The 14499-nt window shown below is 61.2% G+C and overlaps 1 protein-coding gene across 1 annotated transcript in view; it reads left to right on the top strand.

The window, feature by feature from the left end:
- The window catches only part of VAC14 (VAC14 component of PIKFYVE complex), a 77549-nt gene that overhangs the window by 20080 nt on the left and 42970 nt on the right, over window positions 1–14499 (top strand). Inside the window, exons 11-12 of the mRNA XM_070462861.1 lie at window positions 1881–2025; window positions 2140–2205. Coding sequence (XP_070318962.1) covers window positions 1881–2025; window positions 2140–2205 — 211 coding nt within the window. The remainder of the gene's footprint in view (window positions 1–1880; window positions 2026–2139; window positions 2206–14499) is intronic.

The raw sequence follows: 14499 nt of genomic DNA on the forward strand, positions 1-14499 counted from the left end.
CCTGGAGATCAGACAGGGAGAGGGACGCCAGGAACTAGTCAGAGGAGAAGAGGGGATGGATGGTGCCGCAGAGCCGTGCCGTCCACGCAGGCGCCTCTGCCCCTCGTGACCGCTGCGCGCACCACGGCCTGTCTGAGCCGAGGGCGCTGAAGGCAGGACACGCGGGACACTGAAGAGAGTGTGCACAGTCTGTTACTGATCTCTGCGTCGTCTTTTATGTTGATCACATGTTGAAATGATATTTGGGGCGTATTGCATGAGTGCATGCTCAGTTGTGTCCGACTCTTGCCCTCCAGGCTCCTCTGTCCATGGAATTTCCCAGGCAGGAATACTGGAGTGGGTTGCCATTTACTTCTCCAGGGGATCTTCCCGACCCAGGGATCAAACCTGTGTCTCCTGCATCTCCTGCATTGGCAGGCGGATTCTTTACCACTGTACCACTTGGGAAGCCCTTGGGGTATATTGGGTTACTTAAAATATATTGTTAAATTTAATTTCACCTGTTTCTGTATACTTTTTAATGTAAAGCCAAAAAACATAAAATTCCATGTGTGACTTGCATTATATTTCTAGTAAATAGTGAGAAAGAGAGAGAGGTGAAGAGCAGCGGGTTCCTGGGTGGCTGAGACTGTCTGGGAGCCCGCCTTTGCCACCCTGGACTTGTCTGTCTGTGCGTGAGTTTCTCCATCTGTCCAGGCTGCTGAAGAACTCAGATGCTTGGCTGTCCTCGGAAGACCCCAGCACTTGCAGCCACATGGCTCTTGGGGAGCCTCAGCAGCAGCCCCACCCCAAGGCTCAGTCTGCTGGGCCACATCCCTCACACGTACAGCCCCCCGGCCACCAGAGGCTAGAAGTGCCCGCTCATGCCCCCAAAACGAGCTCCATGGGGAATCATCAAACCATGTTAAATAGCACTTCCATTTAGCACTTAACAGAGCTCAGAACCCTGCCCTTTAGGAGTTCACATCAAACAAGCTTCAGAGAGGCTGCAGGCGAATTGGGAAAGCATAGGCATTGAGTTCCTGACGCAAATGAATAATTGAACAGTCTGGAAATACCACGGAAGACCGTTTTGTCCAGGCAGGCAATGGCGTTCTGCGTCAGATGGGAAGGGAGCCCCTCCCAACACCTTAAGGGCCCCTGTCCTTGCCAGCCCCATCCCGGAGAATGCCGGCCTCTGTCTGGGGACCCCACTTTGGGCAGAGGGCTCAGGGTCTGTTCCAGCGGCACCCAGCCTTCCCGGGGCTGCTTGGCAGGACTTTTATCTGCCTGGAGACCAGCAAGGCTTCAGGCCAGGGGAGCAGGGAGCCTGCACCCCGCCCTAGAGCGCAGGCATTCTGAGCAAGCTCCAGTCTACAGGCTGAGCCTGTCACCTCCTTCCTGCCTCAGATGAGAACGTTAACAACTTCAGAGGCGGCTCTGAAGGCCCCTCACCCAGGCCGGCCGCTGTGCCGAGGGCCCTGCGTGTGACTGGTTGAAGCACCATGGGTCCTTGTTGGAGAAGTGGGTTTTGAGTGCCTGGGGCAGGGCCTGTGTTACTTAGGGGCGTCCCTGGGGCCTTTCCCTGGGCTCTTTGGACAGGGAGGTTTTGTTTCATTGACAGGCTCTGGACGTAATGCGCTGGGGGCGCTGAACTGCCTTTCAGCTACGAGGTCCGCTGGTCCCGAGCTTGTTAACATCAGAGGTGTCCGCCCTTCTGCACCTTCTCTGGTGCAGCCCGCTGCTAGAAAGGGGGCTGCGGGTAGCTGCCCAGCAGACTGGCCCTCCTGCCGCAGCGTGGATGTCCGTGCTCCCACCTGGCAGAGCAGCACCCTGGCGCCCCAGGTGGGAGTGCGGGGCCTGTGGGCCTCAGGCCAGCTCCCTCCTGGTCTCGCCCGCAGCGCCGAGAGGGCCCCAGTCACCCTCCACCTGGACGGGATCGTGCAGGTGCTGAACTGCCACCTCAGCGACACGGCCATCGGCATGATGACCAGGATCGCCGTCCTCAAGTGGCTCTACCACCTGTACATCAAGACCCCCCGCAAGGTGAGCCCCCGGGCTGGAGCGGCGCTCCTGGGTGGTCTGCAGGGCCTGCCCGCGCCTGGCAGGGTCCTGGGGTGGGAGGCCCCTGCCGCGGGCTCACACGGCCCCTCCCCACAGATGTCGCGGCACACGGACAGCCTGTTCCCCGTGCTCCTGCAGACGCTGTCGGACGAGTCTGATGAGGTAGGTCCCCATCCTCCTCCCGGCTCTGGCCGCCGGCCTCCCCTGCTGAGGGCCCGGTGTAGCTCAGAGGGACTTATTTTGCTGTGTTCTCTTAAGCCAGCACCTCTAAACTCCCCCCGTTGCTCCTGTTTGGTGAGGAGCAGCCGTCAGGGAGAAAGCTTTGTCTCCTGCCCTCTGGAGATAAAGGCTCTTGCTCTGCTGGCCCTTCTGACGAGCGCCAGGTCTGGCCGTGGCGAGGAAGCCAGTCGGGCAGGGAGCCCCGGTCCCCGGGAGGCCGTGGGGAGTGTCGGCAGGAAGCCCGAGGGCGAGCTCCGGCTGCCTCGCTGCCCAGGGCCGCTGCCCAACCCTGCGTCTCGGTTTCGTTTCTCCATCCGGTGGGGTAGTGACAGCACAGAAGCGTGTGAGAAATGTCTCCAGAAACGCCAAGTGCTGTGCCGGGCACCAGCTGAGCCCTCAGAGCACCAGTTGTGATCCCTTTCAGCTCGACTCCTTTCTGGCCTCCGGTTTGAACTTGGACCCTGAGTCTTCACTTTTGTTGGGGGTCACCACAAGCTAAAGGGAGAGGCTCGCCCCCTCCCAGGCAGCGGGAGTGGCCCTGAGTGGGGTGGGCAAGGGCTGCGCCCTCAGCCTCCCCACACCATGCCAGCAGCGTCCTGCTTGGGGGCCTTCTTGGTCGGACGCCCCGCCTCCCAGCCGAGGAGCAGGGCTTGCAGCCGGGCATTGCCTTCTCCTGGGGGGCATCCCTGCCCTCCACCCATGCCCACTCTGGGCTTTGTGCTGGATGTTGGTGGCCCTGGCCCTGACCCACCCCTCTCCTGCCCTCCTCTGGGCCCCATGAGGCAGCAGGCGCTCGCATCTGCAGACCTCCCAGCGGCGAGCAGGAGGGGACGGGCTGGGGAAAAGGGAGCGGGACCTGGCCCATATCTTCCCATGCAGGAGGTGCCTCAGTCTCTCCTGTGCTGGCCCCTGGCTTGTGTGGGGTCCTGGGCAGCCGGCCTGCAGCCTGACTTTGCTTCCCTGACCCTGAGCCACAGAGAGATTCAGACAGGCAGGTGTCCACCTCCAGGTCCTCTCAGTTCCTCCACGTTTTCTTAAACTCAAAGCAGATGGTCTGGGCCTCTGCTCAGTACCCCTCCTGCCTGTCCACCATGCACCCGTGTGTGCACGCTCACACACCCCGCCTCCCCCCACCCCCGCCGCTGCAGTGCACACACACACACACCCTGCCTCCCCCCACCCCCGCCGCTGCAGTGCACACACACACACACACCCCGCCTCCCCCCACCCCCGCCGCTGCAGTGCACACACACACACACCCCGCCTCCCCCCACCCCCACCGCTGCAGTGCACACACACACACACACCCCGCCCCCCACCCCCGCCGCTGCAGTGCACACACACACACACACACCCCGCCTCCCCCCACCCCCGCCGCTGCAGTGCACACACACACCCCGCCCCCCACCCCCGCCGCTGCAGTGCACACACACACACACACCCCGCCTCCCCCACCCCCGCTGCTGCAGTGCATGCACACACACACCCCACCCCCCACCCCCCGCCGCTGCAGTGCACACACACACACACCCCGCCCCCCGCCCCCCCCCGCTGCAGTGCACACACACACACACCCCGCCTCCCCCCACCCCCGCCGCTGCAGTGCATGCACACACACACACACACACACACACCCCGCCTCCCCCCACCCCTGCCGCTGCAGTGCACACACACACACACACCCCGCCTCAAACCACCCACCCAGTGCACACACACACACACACACACACCCCGCCTCCCCCCACCCCCGCTGCTGCAGTGCATGCACACACACACCCCACCCCCCACCCCCGCCGCTGCAGTGCACACACACACACACCCCGCCCCCCGCCCCCCCCCGCTGCAGTGCACACACACACACACCCCGCCTCCCCCCACCCCCGCCGCTGCAGTGCATGCACACACACACACACACACACCCCCCGCCACATGCAGGCCAGGTCACACACAGTTCACACACACACACACACCCCGCCTCCCCCCACCCCCGCCGCTGCAGTGCATGCACACACACACACACACACACACACCCCGCCTAGGTGGCACCCCCGCTGCTGCAGAGGTGCATGCATGCACACACACACACACACACACACACACCCCGCCACATGCAGGCCAGGTCACACTGCAGTGCACACACACACACACACCCCGCCTCCCCCCACTGACCATCCTGCAGTGCACACACACACACACACCCCGCCTCGCCCCACCCCCGCCGCTGCAGTGCATGCACACACACACCCCGCCCCCCACCCCCCCGCTGCAGTGCACACACACACCCCGCCCCCCCGCCCCCCCCCCGCTGCAGTGCACACACACACACACCCTGCCTCCCCCCACCCCCGCTGCTGCTGCAGTGCACACACACACACACACACACACACACACACCCCGCCTCCCCCCACCCCTGCCGCTGCAGTGCACACACACACACACCCTGCCTCCCCCCACCCCCGCCGCTGCAGTGCACACACACACACACACACACACACACACCCCGCCTCCCCCCACCCCTGCCGCTGCAGTGCACACACACACACACACCCCGCCTCCCCCCACCCCCGCCGCTGCAGTGCACACACACACACACCCTGCCTCCCCCCACCCCCGCCGCTGCAGTGCACACACACACACACACCCCGCCTCTCCCCACCCCCGCCCTGCAGTGCACACACACACACACCCTGCCTCCCCCAACCCCCGCCGCTGCAGTGCACACGCACACACACACCCCGCCTCACCCCACCCCCGCCGCTGCAGTGCATGCACACACACACCCCGCCCCCCACCCCCCCGCTGCAGTGCACACACACACACACACCCCGCCTCCCCCCACCCCCGCCGCTGCAGTGCATGCACACACACACCCCGCCCCCCACCCCCCCCGCTGCAGTGCACACACACACACACACACCCCGCCCTGCAGTGCACACACACACACACACCCCGCCTCCCCCCACCCCCGCCGCTGCAGTGCACACGCACACACACACCCCGCCTCACCCCACCCCCGCCGCTGCAGTGCATGCACACACACACCCCGCCCCCCACCCCCCCCGCTGCAGTGCACACACACACACACACCCCGCCTCCCCCCACCCCCGCCGCTGCAGTGCATGCACACACACACCCCGCCCCCCACCCCCCCGCTGCAGTGCACACACACACACACCCCGCCTCCCCCCACCCCCGCTGCTGCAGTGCACACACACACACACACACACACACCCCGCCCTGTGCAGTTCACACACACACACACACCCCGCCTCCCCCCACCCCCGCCGCTGCAGTGCATGCACACACACACCCCGCCCCCCACCCCCCCGCTGCAGTGCACACACACACACACCCTGCCTCCCCCCACCCCCGCCGCTGCAGTGCACACACACACACACACCCCGCCTCCCCCCACCCCAGCCGCTGCAGTACAAGGCCCAGGTGGACATGGCCTGGTTCTTTGTGAGTTAGGACTGACTCGCTGCACACTCACAGCCCTCATTTCAGTACAGAAAGGGAGAGAAGAACTTCGCTGATTGGTTCCTTCCCCAGGACTTTAGTGGAAGCAGCTGAGTTTTCAGTCCTTTAAATTGAGTTGTTTAATCCCATCCAGCCTTCTTCACCCGCGGTTGGTTTTTGTGTGCGTGTGCATTTAAAGGGAGCCGGAGGAGATGCAGTCCATTAAACAGCTCTGTTCAGGTTGCGGCTGTAGAAACTCGATTTGCTGAGATGCCAAATGTTTTCGGGTTTTGGGGCGCATCTTGTGGGCCTCCGGTGGGGAGAGGCTGCAGCTGCTCTTGGGGACAGTTGCCGGGGGTGGGGTGGGCAGGCAGCGCTGCTGTTAGCAGCAGTTCAGAGTCCCAGCTGTCCCATCTCTCTCCTGGAGAGGGATTTGGGAATCCAGTGTCACTGCTGAGTCGTGATCCTGCCACGTCCTGGTTCTTCCCCAGAATCCTGTCCCTGGTGAATCCGGTGACCTTGAGGGTGTCCTGTGTACTTGGCAGTGGAAATGCAACCATGAATGAGACAAAGTCCCTCTTCTCCTGGAGCAAGCTTCCGTTCCAGGGTGTCCAGAAAGTGCCCTCTGGGAGGTTTCCCCAGTTATTTTCAGGCATGCCCCTGATCTCAGATTGGAGCTCCAGGGGTACAAGACCCTGAAAGCCCATTCAGTCAGATCGGCCCACAGCCAGACCCTGGAGGGGGGAGGCCCCTCACTAATAGAACGTGACCACGGCCTGCCCCACGCGGGGCTGTACACACAACCGAGGTGGCTCAACACCCGGGTTAGCCCGTTAGTAACCGCCAGCCTGTCTGAAGCCATCCCAGTGTCAGGGAATGTGCTTAGACACCTTCCCTGTAGTATCCAGAGAACCCTCGACAGTTCTTCTGCAGGAGAATGCTGTTATTATTTCCATTTGGCAATTCAGAAACTGAGGCTGGGGAGGTGAAGTAGTTGACACCCACCTAGGGAGTGCTGGGGCCAGAACCAAGTCTGTCTGTCCCCAGAGCGCGCAGTCACTGCGCCTCTGTGCCTGTGTTTTACCTCTGTGGCCCCAAGCTCGTGCTTGGTCATCGTATCATCCCCCCATCATCTGGCCTTTTTCTCTCGTGCTACAAGTTCTCGAGAAGACTGTGCAGTCTGGTGTGGAGAGGGCTGTGGGGCTTTGGAAAAGCTCTCCCTCAGCGCCCTGATCCGTTGTCCACTTTTCCGATTGATTTACAGGAGCTCTGTTTATCCAGGACGTCCCATCTATGGTCTGTGTTGCAGATGTTTTCCTCTCCTAGTGTGATGGTGATAAACCCGCATACCCGTCACCCTGGGGGAGAGGCACTGGCCCTGGGGGACAGAGTGTACCAGGTGTTCATGATGCAAGAGCTGGCCACAGGGAGAGGCCGAGCCTCAGAGCCCCAGCTCCGCCGCCACCATGTTCCCCAGCCCCCGGCACGTGGCCTCCCTGGGGTGTCTCACGGGCTCTTGTTTCTCTGCCCGCCTCCCCCTGCCCCCTTCCAGGGACAGCTCGGCAGTCCACACCCCTCCGGGATCCTCGGTTGTCTTTGCTTCTCCTAATTCAGGATAAGTGGCTGCTCCCTCAGTACTGCCTGCTCCTCGCAGCCTTGATCTGAAAATCCTTTTGTCAGAAACAATTTTGCAGGTGTCAAATTAATATTCTTGGCACTGGAGTACAAATCCTCCCATCAGCTAGCGATCCAATGACGTGTTTTTAGGTGAAAATGCGACCCTGATCCCACAGTCTGGAACGCGGGGCACATGTGCAGAGCTTCCTGCAGGACCCGTGGGCGGCAGGGCCGCTCTTTCCCTGCCCGAAGATGCCAGTGTCAGCCACCTCCCGAGCCCACAGCTGCCCAGGCAGGCTCTGCCTGTGAGCCCCCGGACGACAGACGGGTCCTGTCCACGTTCCCCGTGGTTCCCATCCCCACCGCAGCCTCAAGCACAGCTGCCTCCCCATCTGCATTTCAGATCCGCTATGGGTCACGGCAGGTACGTGTCATCACACACGTGCCCGAAGTGAGCCCTGGCATCAGCTGTGGGCTTCAGAGGTGATGTGTCTCAGTGCAGGTACGCTGACCGTAACAGGCGCACCGCTGTGGTGAGGAAGACCGGTGAGGGGAGGCTATGTGTGTGCGGGGCCAGGAGGTGTGTGCGAAACCTCTGTTACTTTCTGCTCAGTATCGCTGCAAACCTAAAACTGCTCTAAAAGTTGAAAGTCTATTTTAAACAAAAATATGTGGGATTGGAAAAAAAGTCTGAAGTTTCAGAAGAGGTCTGGGAGGAAGGTCGGGTGCCCCCCCTCCCCAGGAACCTGGGCTGCTCTGACCTGCCCCCCGACCGCTGTTTCAGGAGGTCGAGGAAGGCTCCCTGTCTGCGCCTGGCCCTTCCTCACAACCTGCCCATCACCTTCAGAGTCTTTAGGGCAAATCATGCCCCCAGGTGGGAAGGCCTGCTGCTGGAAATGGGCCGTCCCTCCGTGTCCGCCCCAGAAACGAGGGCTCCCCCTTGTTGCCTTCATCTGAGAGCAGCTTAGAGAGGCGGGGGTGGCCTGTCTGACACCCCCGCGCTGGCTTCCTTCGGAAACCATGGGGGGTGCTGTGTGCTGCACCCTGTCTGGGAGAAGGAGAGGCAGAAACCAGTTTAGGGAGTCATGGAGCTGGTCAGAGTGCATCGCACCCTTTGTCTTCAGGAATGTGCCTGGTGGTCCAGGAGTAGTTTCATTATCCCCCGTGTGACATGAGAGGAAGCTCAGGCATGAAGGAGATTACTTGCCAGGAGCCAGCTTTGGAAGCTGGGTCTGTCAGATGCCAGATCATCTAAACCCCACACGAGGTCTGCCCTCACTCACCTCAGTAAGAGTGCCACTGGGAGGGGTACTGCTCTATCCAGCTGGATGCACTTGGCTCTGACCTGCCCCCCGGGATGCCCCAGGTCTGCTGAAGCCCCTGGGCCCCACCCCAAAGAAGTGAGCCGTGGCGGGACGGCTGAGACGGTGTGGCAGCCGCCCGGTGGAGAGCAGGAGGGCAGCCTCTGCCCCGTGCTGCCCCCACTCCATGGTAAGGCTGAGGCTCCTCCCCACAACGTGCTCAGGCTCAGTTTAGTTCAGTTGCTCAGTCGTGTCCGACTCTTTGTGACCCCACGGACTGCAGCATGCCAGGCCTCCCTGTCCATCACCAACTCTGGGAGCTTACTCAAACTCATGTCCATCGAGTCGGTGATGCCATCTAACCATCTCATCCTCTGTCATCCCCTTCTCCTCCTGCCCTCAATCCCTCCTAGCATCAGTCTTTTCAAATGAGTCAGCTCTTCACATCAGGTGGTCAGAGTATTGGAGTTTCAGTTCAACATCAGTCCTTCCAATAAACACCCAGGACTGATCTCCTTTAGGATGGACTGGTTGGATCTCCTTGCAGTCCAAGGGACTCTCAAGAGTCTTCTCCAACACCACAGTTCAAAAGCATCAATTCTTCGGTGCTTGGCTTTCTTTATAGTCCAACTCTCACATCCCATACATGACCACTGGAAAAACCATAGCCTTGACTAGACGGACCTTTGTTGACAAAGTAATGTCTCTGCTTTTTAATATATTATCTAGGTTGGTCATAGCTTTTCTTTCAAGGAGCAAGCGTCTTTTAGTTTCATGGCTGCAGTCACTATCTGCAGTGATTCTGGAGCCCAGAAAAATAAAAGTCAGCCACTGTTTCCACTGTTTCCCCATCTATTTCCCATGAAGTGATGGGACCGGATGCCGTGATCTTAGTTTTCTGAATGTTGAGTTTTAAGCCAACTTTTTCACTCTCCTCTTTCACTTTTATCAAGAGGCTCTTTAGTTCCTCTTTGCTTTTGCTGTAAGGGTGGTGTCATCTGCATATCTGAGGTTATTGATATTTCTCCCTGCAATCTTGATTCCAGCTTGTGCTTCATTCAGCCTGGCATTTCACATGATGTATTCTGCATATAAGTTAAATAAGCAGGGTGACAATATACAGCCTTGATGTACTCCTTTTCCCAATTTGGAACCAGTTCCATGTCACCTCCGTTTTCCTCCCTAAAAAGGAAGGAAGGTTGGGCTGGATTGTGTTAAGTCCCTTCTAGCCCTGACTCTGTGTGGTCCTGACTCCACTGCCTGGAATACTAATGCGGCCTGCTCAAAAGTGGACAGTCTTCTGTAAGAATGGAGCTTGTTTTTCCTTCTCATATCCTTGCCTCAGTTTTTATTTCACTCCAATTTTCATTCCATCCACTCTCCAAAACAAACAAAAACAACCCCGCCACCCCACGCGTCAGTTCTGAGTGTTTCTGTACGGTCAGATCACACGGTCAGGTCGGGCGCCAGCCTGAAGCACCGAGGGGCGAGACAGCGGCCAGGAGCTCGGTTCTGCCTGCGGAGGGCCCACCCCACATGGAGAGGCGAGGTGGGCCACTGCTCGATGGCCCAGGTGAGGACGTGCAGGCCCTCCCGCTGCAGGCCTCACGGCTGGTCCTCTCTGCTCTCCCGGGCAGACTCTGTGGCCTCCTGCGGGGCTTGGGAAAGAAAATGAGGGGCGGGGACAGATGAGCTGTGGCCAGCAAGGCGCAACCAGGCCTGCAGCCACACGCCCCAGGGACGGGGGCTCCCAGCCCCCACGGCACAGCAGAGGCCCCGGCTGTGGGCACCGGGGAGCCCTTGGCAGCGGAGTGCTGCCGTGGACGGGCAGGGCCCTGCGGTCTCAGGCCCAGCATCACGCCAGGGAGCCTCCTTGGGGTGAGGCCGCTACCCCATGCTCTAGGAAGACAGGTTTGTGCTGGGAGGGTTTGTAGTCTATCTCTGAATTCCCTCCACTGATGGGAAGGTGAGGACCCGGGGCTGCACCATAACTGGAGCACGGGGCAGAAGGCTGCCCAGAGGGGCGGCTTGTTTCCCAAAGCAGGAAAAGGCAGGCCCAGAGGTGGCTCCACGAAGGGGAGGAGGGGGGAACCACCTTCCCCTGGACAGGGCTGGGGCTCCCGGGAGGAGCCGGCCACTTGCCCCAGCACGTCTCTCCTTGAGCTCGAGAACTGATCAGGCATCTCACCTAGAAAGGCCGACGTCCACCAACCCCACAAAGTCCCCCGAGGCAGCCACGCACACCAGGGCCGCCGTCAGAGCCGCCGGAGCTCGTAACCACCTGGCTGCCTGGGCCGCAGCCTGGGCCTGCGCGAGCTGCTCTCTTCCGTGGGGCCTTGTGGCCCAGGTTCCCCACAGGCCCCCAGCGACCGATGCGCGTGTCTGACTGAGAACCTCGGTGTGGACCCACCCCAGTTCTTGTGGGGAGCTTGGGGGCCAGGCCCCGTCTGTCAATTCCAGCACCCTCTCTCCCTGCCGTCGCCGAGGTGGCCAGGCCAGGGCCCTTGTTTTCACACGCACACCCCACTGTGCCTCACCTGGGGCATCGTCGGTAGCCAAGATCTTTCCCAGGACGTGCGTCTGTTTTTCCTTCTCCAGAGGTGGCCAAAGCAGAGTCGGCTGCGTTTCCCTGACTTCTTCCTGTTGGCAGTTTGCAAGGCCTGCTGTCAGTGTGGGGAGTTGCTAGAGATGCTGGGGACCGACGTGTGCCTCGTGCTCACTCGGTTCCCAGCCTGTACTGGGCCTCACTGTGTCCACAGCAGCCCTTCAGGCGTGCATTCTGCTGCATCTCCCCTTACCAAAGCAGAAACCGGCTCAGAGAAGTGAGGTGACCAGGTCGGGATCTTGGCCTGATGCCCCGTGAATCCGTGAAGGCATGTCTGTCAGTACACTACCCGCTGCTCTGCTCCTCCGGGCCGGCCAGATCCCTGTCTGTGTGACTACAGCACCCGGTACCCACAGACCTTCTCATGGCCCTCGTCACACGCCGTGAGGGCAGAGGCATGTCTGCACACGGGAGGGGCCCGGACGCGTTTCATGAGCATGTGCACAAGCAGGAGGCGCGCTGATGGCAGCAGAGTGCATTGTGGCCTGTCCTGCCTCCTTCCTCGCTCACGGGGGCCTGGGCCTGCCCGCTCAGACAGAGCTGAGTGGGGCTCACACGGGGCTGGGGCTAAGCAGAGGCCAGGCACCTGTGCTGCTGTCCTGGTCGTCGTGGGCCGGGCCCTGGAGACAGCAGCCCCTCCGCCTGTCACCTGGTGACCGAGCTATAACGGTGCCCGCGCTGCCCCAGGCTGCCCCACGCCTAGGCCCCTCCCCGTCCCTGCCCGCTCATGGGGAGAGTTCACCTCCTGCAGGGGTACCTGCCAGTCGGAGCTGCAAGTGAGCGAGGGCTTCAGCAGGAAGCCCCGGGGTGGGAGGCAAGGGGCGCCTGTCTCCAAGCTGGCTCACCCCGGGAAGTTGGGGGGCCTGTCTCCAAGCCAGCTCACCCCAGGAAGCTGGGGGCCCTGTCTCCAAGCCAGCTCACACTGGGAAGTTGGGGGCTCTGTCTCCAAGCCGGCTCACCCCAGGCTGGCCTCGTCCCCCTCTGCCCTCTGGGGCGGCGGCTGGATGGTTCAAGCTGCCAGAACCCGCACTGTCCTGTCGTCGGGTAACTTAATAAGCATCAGGTGCTGCCCTTTGGCAGTATGGCACAGAACTAGCGCTTTGGAAGGACTTCTGAGTCCACTCGAACAGAAGAAAAGAAAAGAAAGCTGTTCCTGATTCCTAAAGGCGTGCGTTCAAAGTCGGGCAACAAACCAAGACAGAATTCTTGTTCCTTTTTTTCAAGTTGTTTTTTGCTTTACCGAGACTACAAGGTCTTAATCAGGGTGGTTTCCTCAATGGGAAAATAGATCTAAGGCTGAGCAGTGCCCTCACTCGCACCCCCAGATTTGGGAGTCTTTTTGGCAGAGCTGCCCCAGTGCTATAGAAGGCAAGGCTGTGGGCCACCTCTCCGGCATGCTGGGCCTGGCCTGCTCCCACCCTCTTAGGGGGAAGCTGTTCTGGGGAAATTGCCCCCCCGGGCCGGGCCAGGCCAGGCCGGGGCCTGGTCGCTGCTTTCTCCAGCCCGGGTCTGCTGTGTTGAAGGCTGGCGGGTGCCAGCAGCCGTCCCCCAGAGCTGCACAGGAGCTGTGCTGGGGCCCGCGGACATCCTCCCCCTGGCCGCGGCTCCCCGGGTGCCACTCCTGGGCCGGCAGCCCGGCCTCCTGGACCGAGTTCTCCAGATGAGTCCACCGGGCATTGGGGCTCAAGAGGCCTGACCCCCTGGGCTGCAGCCCTCATGAAGGAAGGGGACAGGCTCCTGAGTGGGAGGATGAAGGAAGGGGACAGGCTCCTGAGTGGAAAGAGGCAGGCGGCCACAAGTCTTGCCATGCAGGCCTGGCCTAGCGCCTCTTCGTCTGCTCTCAGCTCCGCTCCCCAAGAATAAGGGGTAACCCAAGCTCCCCGAGATCTCAGGTGTGGCCCTGCAGCCGCCCTGCTGTGGGCAGAGGCATCAGCTGGCCTGGGTGGTGCCTGCAGACCTCAGCCTCGGACCTCCTGCGTCCCCTTCCCCGCCAGCCCGGTTGCCGCCCTCGGAGGCTCGTGCCGCTCCCTCCTGGCCGGGACTACAGAGGGCCCAACCCAGGGATTCCTTCCCTGCTCGCGGGACTGGAAGACTGAGCCCGTTGACATCTGGGGCCCGGTCAGCTGACCAGGGGCCTAGCCAGACTCTAGACTGAGTTTCTCAGAGGCAGGTGGATAGAGAATGGAGGATTTTTCCAGCCGTCCCTTGGCAGGAGCTCTCCAGAACCATCCATCTTCCATTTCCTGCCCAGCTCTGCGGCCACCGGGTGCCTCGCCTGGGACTCCGGGTCCAGGGGTCTGGGTGGGAGGAGAGGATAGGCCTGCAGGCCTGGGGGCTTAACCTTGCAGAGCTCTGGGCCTCCCGTGGTCCCGAGGTGGTGAAGGGGCAGGCAGGAGCATTTCCAGGAGACAGAAGGGTGCGTCCTGCAGCGAGGGGTTTTCCAGAGCTGATCTGTGGACATGCTGTGGGGACAGAGAGTGCCTGGATGCACCAGTAAATGAGGGCTGGAAACAGCTGCTGTCCAGGAGACTGTCCTTGGCCCGCTGGAGGGCAGGGGCTGACAGCCTATTGCAGCCCATCTAGACAGTGACTCCCCTCCCGTGCTGAAACGTGCCCTTTGCTGCTGTCCGGCCGCCTCCCAGAAGGAAGGCCTTCCTCACTTCACTCCCCAAGCCTTGGAGGGTGTGACACCGCATGCTCCTCCCCCCCGGGCGCCTTCCTCCTGGAGCTGCTTTGTCAGATGCTTTCTTCCCCAGTTGCCGCTGACCTTTTCTCTCCATCAGTGGCCAGCCGGCTCAGGGACCAGCTGATGCGCCTTCCCCCTGCCCCCCCCAGCCCGTTGCCATGGTAACCACAGGCCCTCCTGCTCATGCAGAATATTGCTTTCTTGTAACCTTCTTCCCTCCCTCTCCTTCCCCCGTTTCTTTCTCTCACACAAAAAGAAAGCACAAGTGTTTTATATTCATTCTGCAAAAAGCTGTGGAGCGCATACTAATTGGCGTGGCTTCCTCCCACTCTCTGTGAGCCTTTCCCATCCTCAGGGCCAGGACCACGGGCCAGCATCGGCATGGGCCCAGCCGGCCTGTGCGCTGCCATGGGACTGGCTCTGCGTGTCCTGCGGCCGCGTGGGGCATTTCTCACCTTGTGTCCAAGCCCTGAGTGTGACTGAGACCGCTGAGACCACCGTGTCCTTGTCGCCAGACGTCCTGCCCTCAAGCCGAGGGCCATGAGGTCTTCAGGGATGAGGGGCGCTAA

The sequence above is a fragment of the Odocoileus virginianus genome, unplaced genomic scaffold (genome assembly GCF_023699985.2).
Source record: "Odocoileus virginianus isolate 20LAN1187 ecotype Illinois unplaced genomic scaffold, Ovbor_1.2 Unplaced_Scaffold_15, whole genome shotgun sequence".
In the NCBI taxonomy this organism is placed as follows: domain Eukaryota; kingdom Metazoa; phylum Chordata; class Mammalia; order Artiodactyla; family Cervidae; genus Odocoileus; species Odocoileus virginianus.